The 25955-nt window shown below is 40.7% G+C and overlaps 1 protein-coding gene across 16 annotated transcripts in view; it reads right to left on the bottom strand.

The window, feature by feature from the left end:
• ppfia1.S (protein tyrosine phosphatase, receptor type, f polypeptide (PTPRF), interacting protein (liprin), alpha 1 S homeolog) overlaps positions 1–25955 on the bottom strand; it is a 93126-nt gene that overhangs the window by 27809 nt on the left and 39362 nt on the right. For 3 of the 16 annotated variants that reach the window (XM_041591399.1, XM_041591397.1, XM_041591400.1), the window contains exons 10-25: positions 24367–24450; positions 23442–23573; positions 22848–22910; positions 20868–20947; positions 20617–20767; positions 19238–19246; positions 18891–19114; positions 17372–17606; positions 12061–12147; positions 9206–9235; positions 7641–7792; positions 5915–6087; positions 4930–5023; positions 4600–4681; positions 3311–3511; positions 579–641 (exon numbers count right to left, since the gene is read on the bottom strand). In XM_041591399.1, coding sequence (XP_041447333.1) covers positions 579–641; positions 3311–3511; positions 4600–4681; positions 4930–5023; positions 5915–6087; positions 7641–7792; positions 9206–9235; positions 12061–12147; positions 17372–17606; positions 18891–19114; positions 19238–19246; positions 20617–20767; positions 20868–20947; positions 22848–22910; positions 23442–23573; positions 24367–24450 — 1860 coding nt within the window. 16 annotated transcript variants of the gene reach the window in all.

Raw genomic sequence — 25955 nt, 5'->3', positions numbered from 1 at the left:
TTTCCACTGATTGGTTACCAGTCAGTAACCAATCAGTGACTTCAGCATGGGACATAACTGTTCAGTGAGTTTGCAATTGATCCTCAGCATTCAGCTCAGATTCAAAAGCAAAAAAAAACAATGCCCCCCCCCCCTCCCTCAAGTCACTGATTGGTTACTGCCTGGTAACCAATCAGTGGAAACCAAGAGAGCTGCAAAGCAGGAAGTAGTGTTCTGGCTATTATGTTAGACATCCAGTCACTCCAGCCTTTATACATTACATTTTTGACTAACTAACTATATTAGAAAAAATTTTTATTTTGCACAGCTGGTCTATGTACCCAGTTTTTATTTTTATACTGAACAATCCCTTTAAAACAAGGGCTCATAAGAGGATTTCTATGATTCTCAGCCTGGGAATGGAGTCAATTAAAAAGTAGTCAATGATGACACTGCTTTACTGCATGCTGAAGTGGTTAAAAGAAAAAAAACACTATAAACTAAAAAAAAGTTATAAACTGCTACAAATTAAAAAAAACAGCAATAACCGAGGGGGGCAAGGCTGGCTACACAACGCAAGCAGTGGAACTACAACTAACCGTTTGTGGTGAGGCGGTAAGGGTTTCCATTTCTTCGTGGGTTACCCAGACATTTCCCGTGGACTAATACAAGCACATCCAGTGAGAGGGAAGCAGTAACAGAGAGGAATGGTGGCACAATATATAAGCAAGAGGTACATACATGGAGCAGGAATGAGCAAGAGCTTAATGACACTAAGGCATTTGGGTTCAGTACCAGCTAATTTCTACTCAGGTGAAGAGCAAATATAACAGGCAAGACACTTTATTTTATATGTACAGCTGATTTTACATTTATTTAAACAGACTTTCAATGTAAGGCCAACCAGTAGACTCCTTCCCTGTATATTTAACCTTGTATATAAGCGTCTGCCTCTGCAGCTTTCTCCACTGAATGACATGATTATCTAGAGCAGGGTCCCCAATTTTTTTCCCCGTGAGCCACATTAGAAAGTAAAAAGAGTTGGGGAGCAACACAAGCATGAAAAAGTCCCTTGGGGTGCCAAATAAGGGCTGTAATTGGTTATTTGGTAGCCCCTATGTGGACTGGCAGCTTACAGGAGGCACTTCACTTTTATTAGGGATGCACCGAATCCAGGATTCGGCCTTTTTCAGCAGGATTCGGCCGAATCCTTCTGCCTGGCCGAGCCGAATAGTAATTTGCATATGCAAATTAGGGGTGGGGAGGTAAATCACGTGACTTTTTGTCACCAAAAAAGGAAATAAAAAATGTTTTCCACTTCCCACCCCTAATTTGCATATGCAAATTAGGATTTCGATTCGGTATCCACAAAAGTTTCAGCCGAATCCAAATTAGTGGATTCGGTGCATTTCTAGTTTTCATGCAATTAAAACTTTCCTCCAAGCCTGGAATTCAAAAATAAGCTCCTGCTTTGAGGCCACTGGGAGCAACATCCAAGGGGTTGGAGAGCAAGATGTTACTCACGAGCTACTGATTGGGGATCACTGATCTAGAGACTATGCTGCTCTCTGGAGTTCGACTGGGTTTAAGTTAGCAATAACAAAGTTTACATGCAAGTAAGAGAAAGAAGGAAAATTCAGTGTATACAAACAATGCCCTTAAGTCATTAATCTGTCATCTGGCACTCTCATACAACAGACACGCTCAGACAAGGCAAACGTATGTGGCAGACCAAACAAGGAACTTCTAATTGAAATGTTTCCAAAATATGCGGAAGAGTATATATATATATATATATATATATATATATATATATATATATATATATATATATATATATATATATATATATATATATATATATATATATATATATATATATATATATATATATATAAAAGCTCAAGAAGACAAAAAGGCGGCACTCCGGTTAAAAGAAGGTGGTTTATTCCAACAGGTCACTGACCAACAACACCTCACGCGTTTCGTGAGTAACTCCCTTTAATCATAGATATATCTATATATCTATAGATATCTCTATATATATCTCTATATCTATATATATCTCTATATCTATCTCTATCTCTATATCTCTATATCTATCTATCTATCTATCTATCTATCTATCTATATATATATAACACACCCCTACTGAATTCTAGTTGGGTCTATAACAAAGTAGGAGGGCTATGGGAGTTAATAAGGATGCCTTTAAGTTCTGCTTTAATAGGGCCTCGAGAGCTGTTGACAAAAAGTCAATGGCTGAGGGGATAAAAGGCAGTAAATGCTGGAGCGGTTTCTGCTTTTGTGAACGTGAAGGACCCTTTAAGGGAAATTATTTGAGAAGACTTTAAAGGAACAGTAACACCAAAAAAAGTGTTGTAAAGGATTAATAATAAAATGTACTGTTGTCCTGTTTATATAAACTATAGTAGTACTTACCTGTATCCTGTGCTTGAATGGCTGCCCCGATGGCTACACATTATATAAACTATAGTAGTACTTATTGGTTATCTACTGTGTATCCTGTGCTTGAATGGCTGCCCCCATGGCTACACATTATATAAACTATAGTAGTACTTATTGGTTATCTACTGTGTATCCTGTGCTTGAATGGCTGCCCCCATGGCTGCACATTATATAAACTATAGTAGTACTTATCGGTTATCTACTGTGTATCCTGTGCTTGAATGGCTGCCCCCATGGTGACACAGCAGCTTGTTTATATAAACTATAGTAGTACTTATCTGTTATCTACTGTGTATCCTGTGCTTGAATGGCTGCCCCCATGGCTACACAGCAGCTTGTTTATATAAACTATAGTAGTACTTATCTGTTATCTACTGTGTATCCTGTGCTTGAATGGCTGCCCCCATGGCTACACAGCAGCTTGTTTATATAAACTATAGTAGTACTTATCTGTTATCTACTGTGTATCCTGTGCTTGAATGGCTGCCCCCATGGCTACACAGCAGCTTGTTTGTATAAACTATAGTAGAGTTTCTGAAGCAAACACACCAATGTTACCAGTGCAGCACAACAGTACATTAAACTGCCATTCCTTTAAAACACTTCATTTTATTGTGTTACTGTTGCTTGAGAGACGAACCCATTGCTGAAGAACAAAACAAAAAACAAATCTCACACACCATTCCCACCACTCACTAAATAACAAGCAATTATCACATACATTATATTATCAGTTAATAAAAACGCAAATTGTAGTCAATCAAATAATGTAAACTGCAAGTTTACTTATCCTTTAAACTGAAGATAACTAACTGGTTGTACTTTGTTACAACATTAATTCTGGTAGCTGCGTTAGTCTCACCGTTCTAGAAGTGGCAGGAGCCGACGGGCTGGTTAAAGACATGATCTCTTGGATGGCGAGTCGAAGCTTGAGCCGATGTAATGGGTTGCTTATGCCGATCTCCCTCTGGATTTCAGTATCAGACAGGGCGGACATTATTGCACCACTTTTCACATTGGCTCTGCAAGCAGCCACGTACCAGGCAGGCATTCCAACCCACAGCTGCAACAGAAAAATACACACTTTGTGTCATATATAGTCATATAAAGGAGAACTAAAGCTTAACAAAAGAAGTAGGTAGAAATGTTGTACATTATGTTTTGTGCTTCTGTACCAGCCCAAGGCAACCACAGCCCTTTAGCAGTAAAGATCTGTGTCTCCAAAGATGCCCCAGTAGCGCCTCATGTTCTTTTCTGCTGATTCACTGCACATGCTCTGTGCTGCTGTCACTTACTGAGTTTAGGGACCCACTCACAATATACAGTACACATAGAATAGAAATGTCACAATATAAGGCTGATTAGTAATTAATACACATAATTTCTACATGGCAGCACAGAAACCAGTGCAATTAGTATCAGAATTTAATAATCAGCAAACCTGTAGCATCAGCTTATATTACAGGTGAAGCTCATTTTCTGCTGGATAATTAGTGACGAGCCCTAAGCTTAGCTTCTCAACAGCTGCTCAGAACCCACTGAGCATGTGAGTGTCACAGACACTTTCCAAGATGGTGACCCCCCTGTGACAAGTTTGAAGTTCTGGATCATTGCTGCTATTGACAAGCTGAAACTTTAGGCTGGTGTTCAGTATATAAAATATGGCGTTTTACGCCATATTCATTTTTAGAGTTTAGTTCTCCTTTAAAGGAGAAGGAAAATTGTATCCCACTTCGGGGTGCCAAAAGTTAGGCACCCCCAAGTGATCGCATTCATTTACTTGAAACCCCGGGTCGGCCCGGGGTTATTCCAGAGAGCACCGTGGAGTGATCCTCTTCCGGCTTCTTCTTTATTCTCATGGCTGTGCATGCGCATTAGAGCGAAAGGCCAAACGTTAGCTAAGAAATCGTCTATTTCATTCTACTGCGCATGCGTCTGCCCCAGGATATTTGAAGAAAGAAGCAGGAATATGTTCACTCCATGGTGCTCGCACGAATAACCCCGGGCTGGTGCAGTTTTCTGCTGATAGGAGCACCAGCCCTTGGTTTCAGGTAATTAAATACAATCACTTAGGTGTTCCTAACATTTGGCATCCCCAAGTAGGATATGACTTTCCTTCTCTTTTCCTTAAATAGTGCGGAAGATACTGACCTCCAGCCATACCACCACTGTGGGCCCATCCCATTGTGCAAAAGGCAAGCCCTGCCTCCGAGCTTCTTCCAGAAGTTCATGTCTAAGGATGAGAAAAGATGGCAGAGTATTGACATCATGTAGACATCATGCACTACAAATGCAACCCTTTCAATACCCACTGATTATCTATCTAACATAAGCTCTACAAACATTGCCAGCATATGATGGGACCCTGAAAACTCCATGAAACCCTGAAATTACATTTATAAAACACTCCACAGCAAGTCAATGTACTCACCCTGGCAGTACACGAGCAACATCATCAGATACAAGATAAACAGTACTTACTTCTTCTGTAGCTTCCGGTTCTTCTCAATCTGCCCTCCCAGCTTGCTGAGCCCTAGGGATTCCTGTGAAGAGTTCTCGAATTCTGGAATCCCACCTAGGCACCAAACACAGAGAAACTCATTTACACGTTAAAGGGATTGTTCACCCTGAAATTAACTTTTAATATGACGTAGAAAGTAAGATGCAGTTATTCGGAAACAATATGCAATTGGTTTTCATTTTTTATTATTTGTGGAATTATTTAGCTTTTTATGCAGCAGTTTGCAATTTCAGCTCCCCTAGCAACCATGCACTGATTTAAGTAAGACACGGGAATATGAATAGAAGAGGGTCTGAATAGAAAGAGGAGTAATAGAAAGTGGCAATACTATAAATGTGTAGCCTTACGGAGCATGTTTTTTTAGATGGGGTCTGTGACCCGCATTTGAAAATTGGAAAGGGTCAGTAGAAGAAGGCAAACAATTCAAAAACTATAACAAATAAAAAATGAAGAGCAATTGAAAAGTTGCTTAGAATTAGCCATAATATAACATAAAGGTGAACCACCACTTTAATGTGTTGGACTGCTTTTTAGGCAGCTATGTTAAGCATTACGCTTTCGCGTTGAGATACGACAAAATAATAGGGATGCACCGAATCCACTATTTTGGATTTGGCCAAACCCTGAATCCTTTGCGAAAGATTCGGCCCAATACCAAAACGAATCTGAATTTTCATATGCAAAATAAGGGGGAAGGGGAAAACATGTTTTACTTCCTTGTCTTGTGACAAAAAGTCATGCGATTTCCCTCCCTGCCCCTAATTTGCATATGCAAATTAGGATACAGATTCGGTTCAGGCGGGCAGAAGGATTTGGCCAAATCCGAATCCTGATGAAAAAGGTTGAATCCTGGCCGAATCCCGAACCGAATCCTGAATTCGGTGCATCCCTACAAAATAATTAGACATTAGAATAGCCACGCTGAAAGTAACATTGCTTTCCTACCTGGTCCAAGTGACTCTTTTCCCATCTGCCCGAGACGGCCCTTTTCTTTTTTCCCAAAGAGGCGGCCAATGGAGGACTTAATCCCCTTCTTCTTAGGGGCTTTGTTTAAGGAGTCCTGGCTACTGTTGCTGCTGCTGGGGTTGCTCACCTGGCCATCCTGTGACCCTGTGGAACTAATAAGTGTTTTGGCAGTTACAATACAGGTTAATGTCCCCTTAAAGCACATCTTTACCTGGACCTATTAAAAGTTAAAACACGCTACTCTTCACTGCAAAAAGGATTGGAATGTAAATTCCAGCCTATGCCTTAAAGGAGAAATAAACCCTTTATAAATAAAAAAAACCCTACCCTACATAGACCCCTCCCCCCCAGCTTAGCTGCCACCCCGGGCAAATGCCCCTAACTCTTTACTTACCCCTCAGTGCAGATTCTGTCCAGCCGAGTTCACGGGCACCATCTTCAGCCACTTCGGTAATCTTCGGCAATTTTTGCGAGTTTCACCGCATGTGCAGTTATCATGAAGCAGAAAATTGCCCAACTGCGCATGCACCGGTCTCATTCCGAAGATTACCAACGAGAAGAAGATGGCTGCTGTGAACTCTGCTGGACCGAATCTGCACAGAGGGGCAAGTAAAGACTTAAGGTGGCCATACACGATAAAAGGGCCCACGATCGGATAAGCCAGCTATCGCCAACATATCAGGGAGAGATCTGCACGTTTGGTGACATTACCAAACGATTGGATCTCTCTGTATATGGCCACCTTAGCAGCTAGGCTGGGGGGAGGCGGGTCTATGTAGGGTAGGGTTTTTTGTTATTAAGGGTTTGTTTGTCCTTTAAAACCTGGACAAGCATGTAGTACCACAAAGAACCCATTAGGTGGGATCACTACAACATGTGACACAGATCAAGCAGCCAAATCAAATACATGTAAGGGACCTGTTATCCAGAATGCTTGTGACCTTGGCTTTTCAGGATAACAGATCTTTCTGTAATTTAGATCTTCATACCTTAAGTCTATTAGAAAATCATTTAAACATTAAATAAACCCAATAGGCTGGTTTTGCTTCCAATAAGGATTAATTATATCTTAGTTGGGATCCAGTGCAAGCTACTGTTTTATTACAGAGAAAAAGGGAAAAAAATGGATTATTGGATAAAATGGAGTCTATGGGAGACGGCCTTTCTGTAATTCAGAGCTTTCTGAATAACTGTTTCTGGATAACGGATCCCATACCTGTACTACCAGCTGCATTTAGGCAGTTTTAGAAAATAATTGTTGCTGGGCACCGACCTATATACCCCCAATTCTACCAATGCTTGCACTCGACTTTATGAAATATATACACTTATGTTTGTAGAAAAAGTGCAGAGGATCCCTGGGTGATCTAAAAATATGGCTGCACAGAGCTAAGCATAACGTTCCTGGTTCATTTTCTGGGAAGAAAGTGACTACAACCACGGAGGGGGTACCTAATAAACTGGCAGCGCTATTGATTTTACATTTCATTCACCTATAAGTGGCGAGTAATAATGAGATGAGGTGAAAATCCTATTCACATTACAGTGGATGAGATAAGGAAGCTTAGCAGAGGAATACCAAACACAACTATTCTTATCCAAATTCCCAACTCTAAGGTAAGGGAATGACAGCGCTATAAATCTAAAACGTGTTTCCAATATAATCATGTTAATGTTATCCTCTTGAGTAAGAATCGATACACACTTTCTGATATCACGGATGTCTTCGTGGCTCATTGTGTGCAGAGCTCCTTTATGCATGGCGCCCAAACGCAAGGATCTGGGAGAGGCCGGCGGGGAGGTTTCACATCTGATTGTAGCCTTGTCGTCCCGACTGTCATCTCTCGTACCTGGAGGCTGCCGTAAAAAGAGAGAGATGATTAGTCCTGCAATGCACATAACATAAAGGTACAGCACGTAAAAGGAAGAGTAACACCGAAAAATGAAAGTGTTTTAAAGCAATGACAATATAATGTAGTGTTGCCCTGCACTGGTAAACCTGGTGTGTTTGCTTCAGAAACTATTATAATTTATATAAACAAGCTGCTGTGTCGCCATGGGGGCAGCCATTCAAGCACAGGATACAAAGTAGATAACAGATAAGTTTTGAAGAATCCCATTGTATACTACAGAGCTTATCTGTTATCTACTGTGTATCCTGTGCCATTTCTCCTTTTTCAGATTTGAATGGCTGCCCCCATGGCTACACAGCAGCTTGTTTATATAAACTATAGTAGTACTTATCTGTTATCTACTGTGTATCCTGTGCTTGAATGGCTGCCCCCATGGCTACACAGCAGCTTGTTTATATAAACTATAGTAGTACTTATCTGTTATATACGGTGTATCCTGTGCTTGATTGGCTTACCCCATGGCTACACAGCAGCTTGTTTATATAAACTATAGTAGTACTTATCTGTTATATACGGTGTATCCTGTGCTTGATTGGCTGCCCCCATGGCTACACAGCAGCTTGTTTATATAAACTATAGTAGTAATTATCTGTTATCTACTGTGTATCCTGTGCTTGAATGGCTGCCCCCATGACTACACAGCAGCTTGTTTATATAAACTATAGTAGTACTTATCTGTTATCTACTGTGTATCCTGTGCTTGAATGGCTGCCCCCATGACTACACAGCAGCTTGTTTATATAAATTATAGTTGTGTTTCTGAAGCAAACGCACCCGTTTTACCAGTGCAGCACATTAATATAATATTTTCTTTACTTTAAGACAGTTTCATTCCTTGTTATGGTTTTTTTTGACAAAACATGACAACGATGATAACCTAAGCCATGCAGTTCTAATAAATGGGCTGATGCACCAGTTGCATCCCTCAGAACAAGTACAATATCCAGTACATAGAAATCAATGCACTTGGAGGTCTGCAAGTATAATGCAACCCCTGTTGTAGTATGTGCACAAGAAGAAGCAGAGTTGCACTATGCACTGCTCTGTGATGAGCAATTGGATCATAGGGGGACACATGCAGACCCCGCAGGCCAAATAGCAACTGCCAATTTTGGATGAGTGCATATTGCCCTATCAGTATCTGCCCATGATTAGATGTCAGTCCATGCAAGGGCCAAAGGGCTGCCAATATGGGATACAGTACAAAGAAAACAAACCGCACAGAGCCAACAGGCACTTGGCAAACGACATCAAATGAGCAGAAAATAATAATGGGGACACCACTCGAAATGAGAATGCTGTGTGACACGGAACAAGCTGCATGCAAATGTACAGCGCTGAAAGAGTTAAACATTACCTTTCTACGGTACTTCCGTAAATCACTAGGCTGATCGAGGCGGTGCAAAGAGAACACGTTAGTGCACAGGGAAGTGAGAACACAGCATTAGCCCATTGGCTGGAGGAGCAGTATTAAGATAAAGCAAGCACAAATATACACACACACATATATAGTGAATAAAGTACCCCCTCTTGTAAAATATAAGGATATTATAAGTTACCGAGGAGTTTCATGACCATATAAAAACACGAGGCCGAAGGCCGAGTGTTTTTATACAGGTCATGGAACTCCGAGGTAACTTCTAATATCCTCATATTTTACAACTGGGGGTACTTTATTTATTATAATACACAAATTTCAGTGAGTCATGTTACATAGTTACATAGTTACATAGTTAAATTGGGTTGAAAAAAGACAAAGTCCATCAAGTTCAACCCCTCCAAATGAAAACCCATCATCCATACACACACCCCTCCCTACTTTTAATTAAAATTCTATATACCCATACCTATACTAACTATGTGACAGAAATGACATCAGAACTCACCGTTTATAAGGATATAATTTACAGGATATTCATGGCTTTTGTGTATTATATATATATATACACACACACACACACACACACACACACACTCACAGGAGATTGGCTAAACCAAAAGGTTGAAGAGTATTAGTATTAGCTTGCTAAATCTAGATATCAGCTGCATGCCCCAGTTCCACCCCATATAACCAGGGTCCATCACTGCCATCATTTCTGTCTCAGTTGATAGTGATCCACAGTACCCAGATTGAGGAAAAAATTGCCCCAACCCTCTAGTCTTATATCAGCTACTTACAGATGGCAGAGCACAACTCCAATGCAAGTTAAGCTGGCCACAGATTTTTAAAAGATCTTTTCGTTATCGTGAGACCACGATTATCTTGAAACGATCGTTTAAATGTACGATTTGTCCATCAACTAAAAAGACCATTTCAAGCGATAGTTGTTTTCAGATTGTTCAGCATAAACACTGCCCTTTTTCAATTGCTTTTATTTTTTATTGTATTGTTTTCCCAAAATTGAAGTTTAAAGTTCCTATCTCTAGTGCTTCAGTATGGCAGCTCCAGGAGCATCTGAACTATTACAATTTGCTACATTTAGTTGATACATTTTTTAGCAGCATCTCTGGAGTATTAGCAACTATTGTATCAATTCTAACAGCTGCCTGTAATGAAACCCAGAGATTCTGCTCAGCAGGGACAAAGATAACAAATGTATCAACTATATGTATCAATTTAGAACAGTTAAAGGACCAGTAACATCATTAAAAAAAATAAAAATTGTTAGTATACAGGTGTGGGACCTGTTATCCAGAATGCTCGGGACCTGGGGTTTTCCAGATAATGGATCTTTCCGTAATTTGGGTCTTCATGCCTTAAATCTACTAGAAATTCATTTAAACATTAAATTAACCCAATAAACTGGTTTTGCTTCCAATAAAGATTAATTATATCTTAGTTGGGATCAAGTATAAGCTACTGTTTTATTATTACACAGAAAAAGGAAATCATTTTTAAAAATTTGGATTATTTGGATAAAATGGAGTCTATGGGAGACAGCCATTCCGTAATTCGGAGCTTTCTGGATATCGGGTTTCCGGATAAGGTATCCTATACCTGTACAACGAAAAAAAAACACAAAGACATAAGTCTTTATTAAGAAATAACTTACTGAAACTCCTCTTCAGAAAAGACGATCCATCGTGCGTCAATCGATGTCTCCTCCCTGCTTTCCTTGTAGGAGATAGCCAGGGAGGAGAAATCGAGCGCTGTGTGAAGGATTGCCTTTTCTGAAGAGGTGCACAAGCAAAGTTTCAGAAAGTTATTTCTGAGCAATTTCAAAGTTTAATTTGTGTTTGTGGTTTTTTTTTTTTAAATGTGATGTTACTGGTCCTTTAAAGGGGACCCGTCACCCAAAAAAATTATTAAAAAATCCTATTTTATCACATTAGTCAAGCAAAATAAACTTTAATTACACAATATAAATTATTTGAATATTGTTTCCATCTGGGAACTCATAATTATAACAAGCAGGCAGGAGCCATTTTGTGGACACTGTTATTAAGACAAGCCTTGTATCATCTCAGAATCTTGTTTGTGCACCAGAATGGGGGACCTGATGTCCATCCCCATGCCCTGGCTACACAATTAAATGGTGAAGAGAACGGGGGAATGTGGGGAGAGCAGTGACATCTAGGAAGTGCTGAATGGAAAGTGAAAGTAATTGCTTGCCCCGGCCCTATGCCAAGGCATAGAGGAGGGGCAGACAATATTTGATTGACAGCTGAGATTTTTAAATGAGTTTACAACTATGCTTAAAAAAAAAAAAAAGAATTTGGATTTCATGTTTAATTTCTAAAGGACTTTTATTATACAGCTTTTTATGTCTGGGCGACAGGTCCCCTTTAAAGAGTCAGCGACCCCATCCCTTCTCACAGCTGCTTTAGAAGGTGAAAAATTAAGCTTTACACTACAATACTAGAAAAACGGTCACAGATAGAAAATAGAAAGTGATTAGAAAAAGTCTTTATTTGTGGTGAACAATCTGAAACCAAGTGAACTGAAAACAGTTTTGAAGGTGAACAACCCCTTTAAATACAAAATTAAAACTTATAGGGGCAGCTAGTTATACTTACTTTGTAAGCCTACCAACTGGATTGGACCTAAAGGTGGGCATCTCCTTTAACATTATATTGTGAGGAAAACAGGCCACTGACGCACAGATGGTTTAGTAGAATGAAAACATAAAAAGAAGCAAAAGGAACACAGGTAAAACGAAGGAGGGCAGCGAAGGGAAAGTTACCAGGAAGGAAGAAGAACGTGATCTTTACCTGGGATGATTGAAATGAGTCGGGACTAGGAGGGGAGCTGGATGAATGAACTACAAACACACTGGGAAATGAGTCGGAAGATGATGGCTAAAATAATATACACAGAAAAAGAAAGCAACTAAGTATGGAGGGGACCAACGTTGCCCTCCTATGCCAGTCATGCCAACTTTAAGTTCAATGACTTACAAAGAAGACCCCCCCCCCGTTATTGCTGGTCAGCTGGAAAAGTCTCAAGTCAAAAGAACCTCCTCTATTATTGGCTGATGTTCTTGGCTGAGGACCTAAACTCAAGCAATCAATATAAACTGGAGGAGATTATCTTCTATTTAGTATGTTTAGGAAATCGATAATAATGCCATAAATGGAAATTAAAAATAGATGCCCGTGTTGATCATAATGATGGAAGCGCCTAGACTGAGATATCAATATAAAGGTCATTAAAGGGGTTGTTCACCTTTAAATTGACTTGAAGTGTGAAGTAGAGAGGGATATTCTGAGACAAATTGCAATTGGTTTTCATATTTTTTATTATTTCTGTGTTTTGGGTCATTTAGCTTTTTATTCACCAGCTCTCCAGTTTGCAATTTCAGCCAGCTGGTTGCTAAGGTCGCGATGCACCGAATCCACTATTTTGGAATCGGCCGAACCCCCGAATCCTTCGCGAAAGATTCGGCCGAATACTAACCAAATCCTAATCTGCATATGCAAATTAGGGGTGGGAAGGGGAAACATTTTTTACTTCATTGTTTTGTGACAAAAAGTCACAAGCTTTCCCTCCCCGTCCATAATTTGCATATGCAAATAAGGATTCGGTTCGGCCGGGAAGAAGGATTGGCTGAATCCTGCTAATTAAAAGCTGAATCCTGAATACTGGATTGGGTGTATCCTTAGTCCAAATTACCCTGTATTGATTTGGATAATTGATTATAACATGAATAGAAAGTAGCAATAACAATACATTTGTAGCCTTACAGAGCTTGTTTTTTTTTGTTTTTTTTAAGGGCAGGGGCAGACGGGCAGATTCGGGGGAGATTTAGTCGCCTGGCAACTAATCGCCTCTTCTTCGGCCGACAACCTCCCAGAACTGCCTTCCCATACCTTTCCGCTGGCTATAATGAGAAAACGCCAGCGCAATGGCAGTCGCGGCGCTTCGATTTTCGAAGTCGCCTCACGAGGAAACTTCGGGTAACTTCGGAAATCAAAGCGTCATGAGTGCATTGCCGCAGTCGATTTTTCATTTTAGCAGGCGGAAGGCAGTTTCAGGGAGATTGACACCCCGAAGAAGAGGCGGTTAGTCGCCAAGTGACTAAATCTCCCCGAATCTGCTCGTGTGCCCCTGCCCTAAAAGGGGCCTTGATCCCAATTTGAAGGCTGCAAAGAAGAGGAAGGCAAATAATAAAACTATAAAAAAGAAAAAAATTAAAAAAAAAAAAGACTAATTGAATAAGACATTCAATAACATTCTAAAAGGTAACTTTAAGGGGTCGTTCAACTTAAAGTTTAACTTTTAGTATGTTACAGAATGGCCAGTTCTAAGCAACTTTTCCATTATTTCTTTTCTACAGTTTTATAATTATTTGCAATTTTCTACTGACTCTTTCCAGCTTTCAAATGGGCGTCGCTGACCCCCACCTAAAAAGCAAACGCTCTGTAAGGCTACAAATGAATTGTTATTGCTAATCTTTATTTCTCATCTTTCCAGCAAGGTTGTCTCCTATTCATATTCCAAGTCTCGGATTCAAATCAATGCATGGTTGCCAGGGTAATGTGGACCTAAGCGACCAGATTACTGAAATTGCAAACTGGAGAGCTGCTGAATAAAAAGCTAAATAACTCAAAAATCAGAAATAATAAAACATGAAAACCAATCGCAAATTGTGTCAGAATATCACTTTCTACATCATACTAAAAGTTAACTCAAAGGTGAGCCACCCAATTCTATACCAGCACCCTAGACCTAGTCTTAGACTTCATCTGGGCATTTCTTTCCTTCTATTGTGTACACATGGGCTTCTGTATCAGACTTCCTGTTTTCAGCTTAATCCTCCAGGGCTTGGGCTTGAGCATGCTCAGTTTGCTCCTCTCTCCCTCCCTGCTGTAATCTGAGCCCAGAGCTATGAGTGAGCAGGGAGAGACTCAAGCAGGAAGTGATGTCACATCAAGTTAATATGACAGCTGCTATCCTAAACGCTTGTAGAGCGGTTTACTCAGGTATGGTAAAGCATTCTACTGAATAAATATATTCTTATAGCTTGCACTATTATGGCTAAACTATTGGAAATAAACTGCTTCGGTAGCTTTCCTTCTCCTTTAAATAAATATATTTCAGCACCGGTTCCCCCGGAGCATTTTATGGAACTCTATCAGAAAACTGCCACTTATTTAACAATTATGTTCCCCCTATTATTTCTGATGTTAGTGACAGATTATTCAGGAGCCTGGTGAAAAGCAAGCAACCCTGCTGATTTATATAAGGCCGTCGTTCAAAGAAGGCGACACAAGTGCGGGGAGGAACAATGAACATTAGACAAATGACTGGCATAGTGTGACGGGAACGTCAGGATGATAAACAAGGAACACATGGGGGGGAGGGTTATTCAATGTGCTAATAATAATAATAATAATAATAATAATAATAATGGTACTGTACAAAGTGCTTATGGGGAAGGAAGACAGACAGCATGAAATATTATTTACATATGCAGCTCACATCAGTTTCTCTATAGATTTTTTCCGAGTGGAGATAGACAAGCCTTCGGCTGAGAAAGCTGGTGGAGATTTAAGATGTGCCTAGCAGTCTTTCAGGGGAATGTAATAAAAGTCCAAAAGAGCAAAACAATTCGCACCACTAAGAATAAAAATCCACCTCTCGCAATGTAATATTTAGGGATGCAACGAATCCAGGATTCGGCCTTTTTGAGCAGGATTCGGATTCGGCCGAATCCTTGTGCCTGGCCGAACTGAATCCGAATCCTAATTTGCATATGTAAATTAGGGGCGGGCAGGGAAATTACGTGACTTTTCATCACAAAAGAAGTATTTTTTCCACTTTTTCCTTTTCTGCCCCTAATTTGCATGTGCAAATTAGGATTCTGATTCGGCTCGGTATTCGGCCAAATCTTTCACCAAGGATTCGGGAATTCATCAATCCAAAATAGTGGATTCGGTGCATCCCTATTAATATTGTTCCTTAAACTCTTATTACATTGTGAACTTTAACTGCATATTGTGAATTTTAATTGCACACTTTTAGGGTAGGGCCACACGAGCAGATTCGGGAGATTAGTCACCCCAGCGACAAATCTCCTCTTCTTCGGGGTGACGATTTCCCCGAACTGCCTTCTCCCTGCCCTCCACCCGCTTAAATGAAAATCGCCTGCGGGAAGGAACATGCGGCGCTTCGCTTTCCATAGTCGCCCGAACTTGCCTCACAAAAACTTCGGACGACTTCGGAAAACTAAGCACCGCGTGTGCCTTCCCCCAGGCGATTTTCATTTTAGCTGGCCGTTCAGGGAAATTGTCACCCCGAAGAAGAGGAGATTTGTCGCTGGGGCGACTAATCTCCCCGAATCTGCTCGTGTGGCCAGACCCTTAAGAAGTGCTTGAAGGTGTCGTAATCTTTTGGAGCAAACAGAATGACTTTTTCAGTAAGATGTTTTATTACATTGACTGCGCATTGGTGCAAGCTATAAAATTCACAAATGGTCTTCCACTGTAGGAAATGGTCGCTAAGCAGTTTCCGTGTTCGCAAAAGCTATATTGAATTCGCGCAAAATTTGATCGCGCAAAGGCATAACTTTTCACAATGAGAATAGTTTTTTCCCCTTGCCATTTTATTACATTCCCCCGATTGTATCCTAATAACGGCACAGTAATTCTTCTCCAGTACAGGATATGCTTTGTACCCTATGAACAGCACAGTAATTCCTCTTTGTGCCATGCTAACAATATAGCAATCCTCCAATTCTAAGCAATATTCAGTGGTAATTCTCCATGCTCTGTCTCTTTGTTGTTTACTAGAAGAGCAATGCCAATCTGTTCTATTTCAGTGTAATAGTGCTATCCTACGCTGATAACATTCTGTATCTATTATAAATGCCTTAAAGGAACTGTTCAGTATAAAAATAAACAGATAGGCTGTGCAAAATTACAAATGTTTCCAATATAATTAGACAATAATGTAATGTATAAAGGCTGGAGAGACTGGATGTCTAACATAATATAACACTACTCGTTGCTTTGGAGCTCTCTTGGTTTCCAGTGATTGGTTACCAGGCAGTAACCAATCAGTGACTTGGGGGTTGGCTTTTGAATCTGAGCTGAATACGGAGTATCAATTCCAAACTCAAAGAACAGTTGTGTTCCATGTGCCCCCCCTTAAAAGAACAGTTCAGCATACAAATAAAAACGGAGTAAATAGACAAGCTGTGCAAAATAAAAAAATGTTTCTAATATAGTTAGTTAGCGAAAAATATAATGTATAAAGTCTGGAATGAGTGGATGTCTAATATAATAGAACAGAACACTACTTCCTGCTTTTCAGCTCTCGAACACTGAGTTAGTCAGCGGCGTTAAGGGGGCCGCATGGGACATAACTGTTCAGTGAGTTTGCAATTGATCCTTAGCATTCAGCTCAGATTCCAAATAAGGATGCACCGAATCCACTATTTGGGATTCGGCCGAAATCCCTGAATCCTTGGTGAAAAACAAATCTTAATTTGCATATGCAAATTAGGGGCAGAAAAGGAAAAAATTCTTGTTCTGTGATGAAAAATCAAGTGATTTCCCTACTCGCCCCTAATTTACATATGCAAATAAGGATTAGGAATTGGATCGGCCAGGCACAAGGATTCGGGCGAATGCGAATACTGCTGAAAAAGGCTGATTTCTGAACCGAATCCTGGATACAGTGCATCCCTAAATCAAAAGAAAACAGTTATGACCCATGTACACCCCCCCCTCAAGTCACTGATTGGTTACTGCCTGGTAACCAATCAGTGGAAGCCAAAAGAGCTGCAAAGCAGGAAGTAGTGTTCTGGCTATTATGTTAGACATCCAGTCACTCCAGCCTTTATACATTACATTTTTGCCTAACTATATCATGGACATTTTTTTATTTTGCACAGCATACTATATCTATTTATCGAGTTTTTTATTTTTACACTGAACGGTCTTAAATGTAACACTGAACCCCCACATTTTGTACAGAGAAATACTTCTGTAACAAATAGAACAGCTATGTCAGCACAATCCCTGTCCTGCCTTTTATCTTTGCTAGTCCAAAATGCACGATGCTTAAATGGCAACTTACCAGTGTCATGACACCCAGCCTATCCACTTCCCGGGCTGGACTATGTGGTATTCTTCTGGGAGTTGAACGACCACTACCAGGAGGAGAGGATCCAGCAAGAGACGTACCACCAGTAAAAGGGGGAATTGAAGTGATAGACTTGAAACGGCCCAAATTATCTAGGCTCCCACTGCCAACCCGGGATTCAATCTCCTCTGCTCGCTGTTCAGTGGTCTCTTTCTCTTCCTGTATTAATCTAACAGGGAAAAAAACAAGATAAATAAAGTTAACCCCATGACACTGCCATAACAGATGGTCCTAAAAGGCAAATACCAGATGCTGTCAAATGTTCTAAAGTTGACATGTCGTCCAGTGTATGCCCACCCGAATGTCTGTCATTGTCATGTGTCTTTGTCTCTTTTCCTTTCACCTAAACAGGTCAAAATATTGTCAAAAACCATATTTAAATGGATGATGCATCCGGTAGCTTAAAGGGATTCTGTCATGATTTTTATGATGTCGTTTTATTTCTAAATGACACTGTTTACACTGCAAATAATTCACTCTACCATATAAAATCTCATTCCTGAACCAACAAGTGTATTTTTTTAGTTGTAATATTGGTGTGTAGGTGCATCTCAGATCATTTTGCCTGGTCATGTGCTTTCAGAAAGAGACAGTGCTACACTATGGAACTGCTTTCTGGCAGGCTATTGTTTCTCCTACTCAATGTAACTTAATGTTTTGCAATGGGACCTGGATTTTACTATTGAGTGCTGTTCTTAGAAGGGAAGCACCGAATCCAGGATTCGGTTCGGGATTTGGCCTTTTTTAGCAGGATTTGAATTCAGCGAATCCTTCTGCCTGGCCAAACCGAATCCTAATTTGCGTAGGCAAATTAGGGGCGGGGAGGGAAATTGCATGAATTTTTTTCAAAAAACAAGGAAGTAAAAATTGTATTCCCCTTTCAACCCTTAATTTGCATATGCAAATTATTATTCAGTCCAGTATTCTGCTGAATCTTTCGCGAAGGATTCCGAGGTTCGGCTGAATCCAAAATAGTGGATTCAGTGCATCCCTAGTTCTTAGATCTACCAGGAAGCTGTTATCTTGTGTTATGGAGCTGCTATCTGGTTACCTTCCCATTGTTCTGTTGTTAGGCTGCTGGGGGGGGAAAAGGAAGGGGGTGATATTATTCCAACTTGCAGTACAGCAGTAAAGAGTGACTGAAGTTTATCAGAGCACAAGTCACATGACTGGGGGCAGCTGGGAAACTGACAATATGTCTAGCCCCAAGTCAGATTTCAAAATTAAATATAAAAAAATCTGTTTGCTCTTTTGAGAAACTGATTCCAGTGCAGAATTCTGCTGGAGCAGCACTATTAACTGATGTGTTTTGTAAAAAAAAAAAAAACATGTTTTCCCATGACAGTATCCCTTTAAAAAAACAAGGCGTGAATACACTCGAAAAAGACCAGGAAATTAATAGTAAAACAGATTTCAAATAATATAAATGTTATTAGCAGCAAGATCTCCTTACCTGATTTCTTTATTGATGGCATCCAGCTGCTCTTGAAGCATGACAGCAAGGGTCTGTGCATCAGCCTGGCCACAGGGTGACAGAAGATCCACTGAACTTAGTATAGTCTCTCTGTCATCCTCTATGTCAGAAATGTCCACATCGCTTTCAAACGCTTGTGCCACGTTAGCGAGAACGCTTGCCTGCTGAGCCCTCTCCCAGTCCTGCTCATTGAGGGTCTGTACCTAAACATGTACACAAGAACCAATTAAACACTAGCGCTTCACTATCAAATGGGCTGCTCAGAAGGGAACAGAAAGTAGATAAAGGTGACAATGTACAAGGAGAAAAGAGGAAAGGACACTTACGTGCTGAGGCTGGGGATCCAGAAAGCAAATCAGGTAAAAACAAAACATATCTTTTAGAGTTGTGCAAACCTGTGCTCGTAAGAGCTATTATAGGGGTGGTAAATCTTATTGGTTTCCTCCTCTTGTCCTAGACAGTCCCTCTTTGACCTTCCTATAATCTATCCCTACCAACCCTCCACCATTCTGTTTATAATCCATTAAAGGAATTGTTCAGTATAAATATAAAAACTGGTCAAATAGATAACCTGTGCAAAATAAAAAATGTTTCTAATATAGTTAGTTAGCCAAAAATGTAATGTATAAAGGCTGGAGTGACTGGATGTCTAACATAATAGCCAGAACACTACTTCCTGCTTTGCATCTCTCTTGGTTTCCACTGATTGGTTACTAGTCCGTAACCAATCAGTGACTTGACAGGGGCCACATGGGTCATAACGGTTTGCTTTTGAATCTGAGCTGCATGCTAAAGATCAATTGAAAACTTACTGAACAGTCATGTCCCATGTGGGTCCCCTTATAGTCACTGACTAACTCAGAGTTAGAGCTGAAAAGCAGGAAGTAGTGTTCTGTTCAACATCCATTCACTCCAGCCCTTATAGATTAAAGTTTTGGCTAACTAACTATATTAGAAATATTTTTTATCTTTGTCTATTTACCCGTTTTTATTTTTCCACTGAACTGTTCATTTAATGGCACCCCCCCCCCGATAACATTAGAGGTAGGCAGGTCAGGCACAGGTATACAAATAATCACAGCTTGCCAGGTCAAGGATGGGTTTGCGCAGGTTAGGGTCAAAGTCAAGTTTTTGTCGAACCTTAGGGTAGGACTACACTGACATTTTCAGCGCGATCCGGCACGCTGCAACAAAACACATGCGACAAATGGCATACGACGGAAATAAGGTAAGACGAGACACGACTGTCTGATGCAGACGCAGCTCTTACCTTATTTCCGTCGCAGCGCGTCGAAAACGTCCGTGTAGTCCTACCCTTACATTACTAGTGCAAAGGGAAAGTGTTAAAAGAAATGTAATGCTTAGGGCCTGTTATCCAGAATGCTCGGGAGCTTGGATCTTCCTGATAATGGATCTTTCTGTAATTTGAGTTTCATAACTTAAGTCATGTAAACATTAAATAAACCCAATAGGCTGGTTTTGCTTCCAATAAGGATTAATTATATCTTAGTTGGGATCAAGTACAAGCTACTGTTTTATTATTACAGTAAAAAAGGAAATCATTTTTAAAAAGTACAGATTATTTGGCTAAAATGGACTCTATGGGAGATGGCCATTCTGTCATTCGGAGCTTTCTAGATAACAGATCCAATGCCTGTACATTTAAATAATACACGAGGGAAACAGTATAAACACTGCTCTTTACCTTAGATGGCTCATCACGCAAGGCGGCCAGCCGGCCTTTCTGAGGCCTACGCAAGACTAGAGAAGAGCTGTAGGAGTCAGCATGAGGGTCAGATATGGGGGAAGGTGCAAGAGCAAAACAGAAGTCGGGCACACTGCCAAGGTGAGGCCGGCTGGAAAAGATAATTTTGGACGATTTTGCTCAACATTAGCATGGTGAACAACATGGCCGTCAGAGTAAATATTCTATGCATTCTATCCCATAAATAATACCTGTGATGAAGGGAAGCTGCCCTTATCCTGACTTGTTCCGTTTCCGATCTCATGGTGTCTATATCAAGAAGGAGCTGATCCTGTGGGAATTAATTTAGGGCAAAAGAATGACGAATAAACAAAGAGCTAAATTCAGAATACCACTAAACATGCCATAAACATTTCACGCCCTGCAGGCTTGACATTCTAGTTAAAGTTGGAATGTTCCAAACATGTGGAAGTTTTTGAAAACATGATCGCACATGTGGGGGAAAAGCAACTAACATGTCATCCAACAGGCACTGAGTATTCTTGCCTCGTCTGCACAAAGAAGTGCCACTTCTAACCAATTCTGCTGTGCGATCCTTTCTGTGATCCTGGGGTCGTGGAATTAGAATAATAGTAAATGCTTCCTCCAAATATTTGGCAGATTAAGCAGGTGCCATAAGCGTTATTCTGAGACAATTTGCCATTGGGTTTTCATTTTTTATTATTTGTGGTTTGTTAGTTATTTAGCTTTTTATTCAGCAGCTCTCCAGTTTGCAATTTCAGCAATCTGGTTGCTAGGGTCCAAATTACACTAGCAACTATGCAATGATTTAAATAAGATGTTGAAACATGAATAGGAGAGGGCCTGAATAGAAAGATGAATAATAAAAAGTAGCAATAGCAATAAATTTGAGGCCTTGCAGAGCAAGGGCCAGTGACCCCCATAGTCAGAAGAAGAAGGCAATTCATTCAAAATACTATAAAAAAGAAAGAAATGAAGACCAGTTGAAAAGTTGCTTAGAATCAGTCATTCTATAAACATACTAAAAGTTAACTTGAAGGTAAACCACCCATTTAAAGGAAAATTTAATCAACCCTTTTAAAAAAAAAACCCTACACCCCACGTAGACCACACCTCCGTCCTACCCCCCCAGCATAGCTGCCCCCGGGGAAACGCCCCTAACTTAATACTTACCCCTCGGCGCAGAGTCAGTTCTACGCAGCCATCTTCCGGGTTTTCATTTCTTCTTCTGGCACTTCGGCAATTATCGTGAGTTTTGGCGCATGCGCAGTTGTCGTGAACCAGCTAATTGCTCCAACTGCGCATTCGCCGGTCTCCCACTCGGAGACGGCTGCGTGGAACTCCGATGCCTGACTCTGCGCCGAGGGCTAAGTATAAAGTTAGGGGCATTTCCCCGGGGGGCAACCATGCTGGGCGGGGGAGAGGGGTCTACGTGGGGTGTAGGGTTGTTTTTTTGCAAATGGTTGAATTCTCCTTTAAGGGCAGAGACATGCGAAGTTTCAGGGACAAATCTCCTCTTCTTCAGGCGCTTAATCTCCCCGAATTGCCTTCCCGTCATTGCCAGCAGGATGGCACTCTGAGAGCTTTGGAAGCTTTCCGAAGTCGTCCGAAGTTTCCTAGTGAGGCAAAACATTTAGCCGGCGGGAAGGCAGTATGGGAAGATTAGTCACCCCGAAGACCAAGAGATTTGTCGCTCGGTGACTAATCTCCCCGAATCTTCGCGTGTGTCTCTGCCCTTAGGGTAAGGTCACACTGGGATACTCGGGGAGATTTAGTCGCCCGGCGACTAATCGCCTCTTCTTTGGGACGACTAATCTCCCCTGCCTTCCGCCTGCTAGAATGAAAATCGTCAGCTGCATGGCACTCGTGACGCTTTTCCGATGTCGCCCAAAGTTGCCTCATGACTAAATCTCCCAGTGTGAACTTACCCAAACATGTAGCACAACTAATGGGACATTTCCATCATATACGAGGTTAATCGGGATACACACAGTGCGACAATGACATTACACCAAAGCAAATGAGATTATGCCCTTCCTATCTGAATGCAAACAAACTCAGACTCCAAAACATGAATGGAGGGAGTACTTGGGAGCACTCCCTACAAACGAGTTCCAACAAGGTCAAAACGCTGAGAATAAACATGTACACGGCAGCTTAAATGGAAAGACAAGTGACGTTGTAACTGTTTTCATAGCAGTGTCACTTACCTTCTCATGCTGGATTTCATCAATGAGCTTCTTGGCAGTTTCAACCTCTCGGATCAGAGTGTTCTATAATGAATACAAGTTTTATAAAGTGATAAATCAAATCAAAGTGAAGCAGGTTCCCAGAATACTCAAAGGAATGTCCCTTTATTAATAAATGGTCTGACAATGCAAATCTATACCACCTCTCTAACCAGTGTGTCCATTAGCTACTAATCAGCACAATAGCATTAAATGTTATGCATGTTGCATCTTCACATACTGTGAATGTCATGGGCCTGTTTTCTAAAGGGAATCTCAACATAAAACTGTGTTTTGCATAATGAACAAGAAAAATACTTTCTAAGCAACTATCCAGTATACATTCACTAAACATTACAATAGTTTAACATTTCTTGTAAATGTAACTGCTGTTTGTTTACACTTTTATAGTCTCTGGTTTTGACTCTTGAAACAGTGTAGCAGTCAGATCTCCTCCAGCTGTGTCACTGGCTTCTGCTATATTGTTTCAGGAGTCAGTATCAGCAATGCAGAGAGTGCAAACAGTCAGATAGCTGCTGCTGTTTGCCCATAAGCAAACTAAAGGGCACATATTACCTTTTCTTCCAGAGAAGCCATTCTTTCTTTAAGATGAAGCTGAAGTCTCTCGTTGGACTCTGAGAGGAGTTTGTCCACCGTGTCCGAGAGGCGCCTGTTGTGTTCTTCATTCATTTTCTCTCTCTGTCGGGCCTAATGTCGATAAGGTATCCATGAAGCTCAGTTTACTGATGAGTCAGCAAATGTTTTAATCTTAAGGCCCGGGGTACATGGGCAGATTTGGGGAGATTTAGTCGCTGGCGACTAATCGCCTCTTCTGCGGGGCGACAATCTCCCCAAACTGCCTTCCCCCTGCTATAATGAGATAACGCGATGCTTCGATTTCTGAAGTCGCCCGAAATTGCCTCAAAAGGAAACATCGGGGGACTTCGGAAATTGAATCGCCGCGAGTGCATTAGCGCTGGCGTTTTCTCATTATAGCAGGCGGAAGGCAGTTCGGGCTCCTGCCCTAAAGGGGTGGTTCACCTTTAAGCTAACTTTTAGCATGTTATACAATGGACGATTCTAAGCAACTTTTCTACTGGCCTTCATTATTTATTTTTTATTTGCCTTTTTCTTCAGACTGTTTCCAGATTTCAAAGGAGGGTCACTGACCCCATCTAAAATCAATGCTCAGTAGGACTACACATTTATTGTTTTTGCTACTTTTTTTATTACTCATCTTTCTATTCAGGCCTCTGCCTTTCATACTCCAGTCTTTTATTCAAATCAATGCATAGTTGCTAGGATAATTTGGACCCTAGCAACCAGATTGTGGAAACTGCAAACTGGAGAGCTGTTGAATAAAAAGCTGAATAATTCCAAAAAAAAATGAAACCCAATTGCAAATTCTCAGAATATCTCTCTTTACATCATACTAAAAGTTAACTGAAAGGTGAACAACTCCTTTAACACTTACGATCACTGGGCCCATCCTCAAACTTACCCTCTGCAGTTCCTGATTCTTTTCTTCCAACTGCGACTCCATCTGGCGTAAGCGTTCCTCAATATTACCGTGTCTCTCCTCTGCCTATTGTTACAAGAGGTGCAAGATACATTGGGTCAGAGGAAAGCTTCAATATAAACTAGCACCACACAGCTGAGCTCTTTGCGGGCACCCTTTTACTGCTTCAAGGAAATATACACAAAGTAGCATCATTTTAGTTCTCAGGTAATTCTATTGATTGTCGGGTGGTCCCTCACTCCAAATGTATCAAGGTTCTGCACAACAGAGTCAGTGGCACCATCCAAGCCACAATATATCCAAGGTAAAAGTAAAGTTCACTCTGGAGAACCACATTCGAATCAGTGTATTTTATTTAAACATGTGTTTAAATAAAATACACTGATTCATTTGAGTTCTACACTTTTAGAAAGAGTAAGTAATGCATAAATATATAGCTGTATACATGGCCATCACAGTGTATTGATATTTATACATGAGTCTAGATGTGGCCATATTGCTTTCTTAGGTCATCGGCTTCTTGGGAAACAATCACGGTGACGGAGGACAGCTCAGCCAGTGTGTGGCCAATACATTGTACACAGCTATTCACGAAGATGGCCTCAAATGGGCATGCGACATGGCAACAGTGACTTTTATGGGGAAAAAATGCAGTAAAAACAGAGAAGGAAAAGGTTTGATCATCATAAGGCCTTGTTGAAAGATAAAGACAAACAGATGATAACATTTAACAAGGAGACCGTTTATAGCTGGGACTTTGTACATGTATGTCTGTATCACAATAATGCTGGTGCAAACTCAAGGGCATCTTGCGGTCGTGAACTACAATTCCTAACATCCCTGGTGCTCTTTTTTTTTTTTATCATATTGTATTAAGAAGATCTAAAGGTGGCCATACATGGGTGTATAAAAGCTGCAGTCAGTCCAAGTCGGCAGTTTATTGGCCCGTGTATGGGGCCCTCCGAAGGCTTTCCCGATCGATATCTGGTGGAAAGACGGCCAGATGTTGTTCGAACAGGGCTAAAAATCCCATTGGATCATGGGCCGCATCTGTTCGTTGATGCGGTCCCACGATCTGCCCGTATTCCTTTCATTATGATACGATCGTTGGGCCCTAGGGCCCACAATAGGATCAGCCAGATATCGCTGAGCTTACATAATGGCAATAATGATAAAATATTACACTGATTTTTAGAGAGGCTGCAAATAGCTGCCTCTCTGAAAAAAAGAATTTGTTACATATGTGGGAAATGTAAAAAAAAAAAAATGCAATGTTTGTTACTGGTCTAATCACCTATGGAAGCTAATCAGCAGGTGGCATTTATAGGTACTTTGTTTAAAAGCATCTTATTGGTTGGCTACTGCACCTGGACTCATTTATCACCTTTTATTACTTCTGGGACTTCTTTATGTCATCAGTGAGAAGTGGGCCATGGTGCTCCACAACTATTTAACTGCTGCCTCTGAATAATAGTCTTAATATCAGAAACAATAGCCTCTATGAAACAGTTCAGCTGTGGGAGCTGGAAAATATACACTTCGATTTCATAGAATCGTTCATGATGGGTGCT

Source organism: Xenopus laevis, chromosome 4S (assembly GCF_017654675.1).
Source record: "Xenopus laevis strain J_2021 chromosome 4S, Xenopus_laevis_v10.1, whole genome shotgun sequence".
Taxonomy (NCBI): Eukaryota; Metazoa; Chordata; class Amphibia; order Anura; family Pipidae; genus Xenopus; species Xenopus laevis.
Note: the sequence above shows the minus strand (reverse complement) of the source record. Positions and strands in the feature narration are given on the sequence as shown.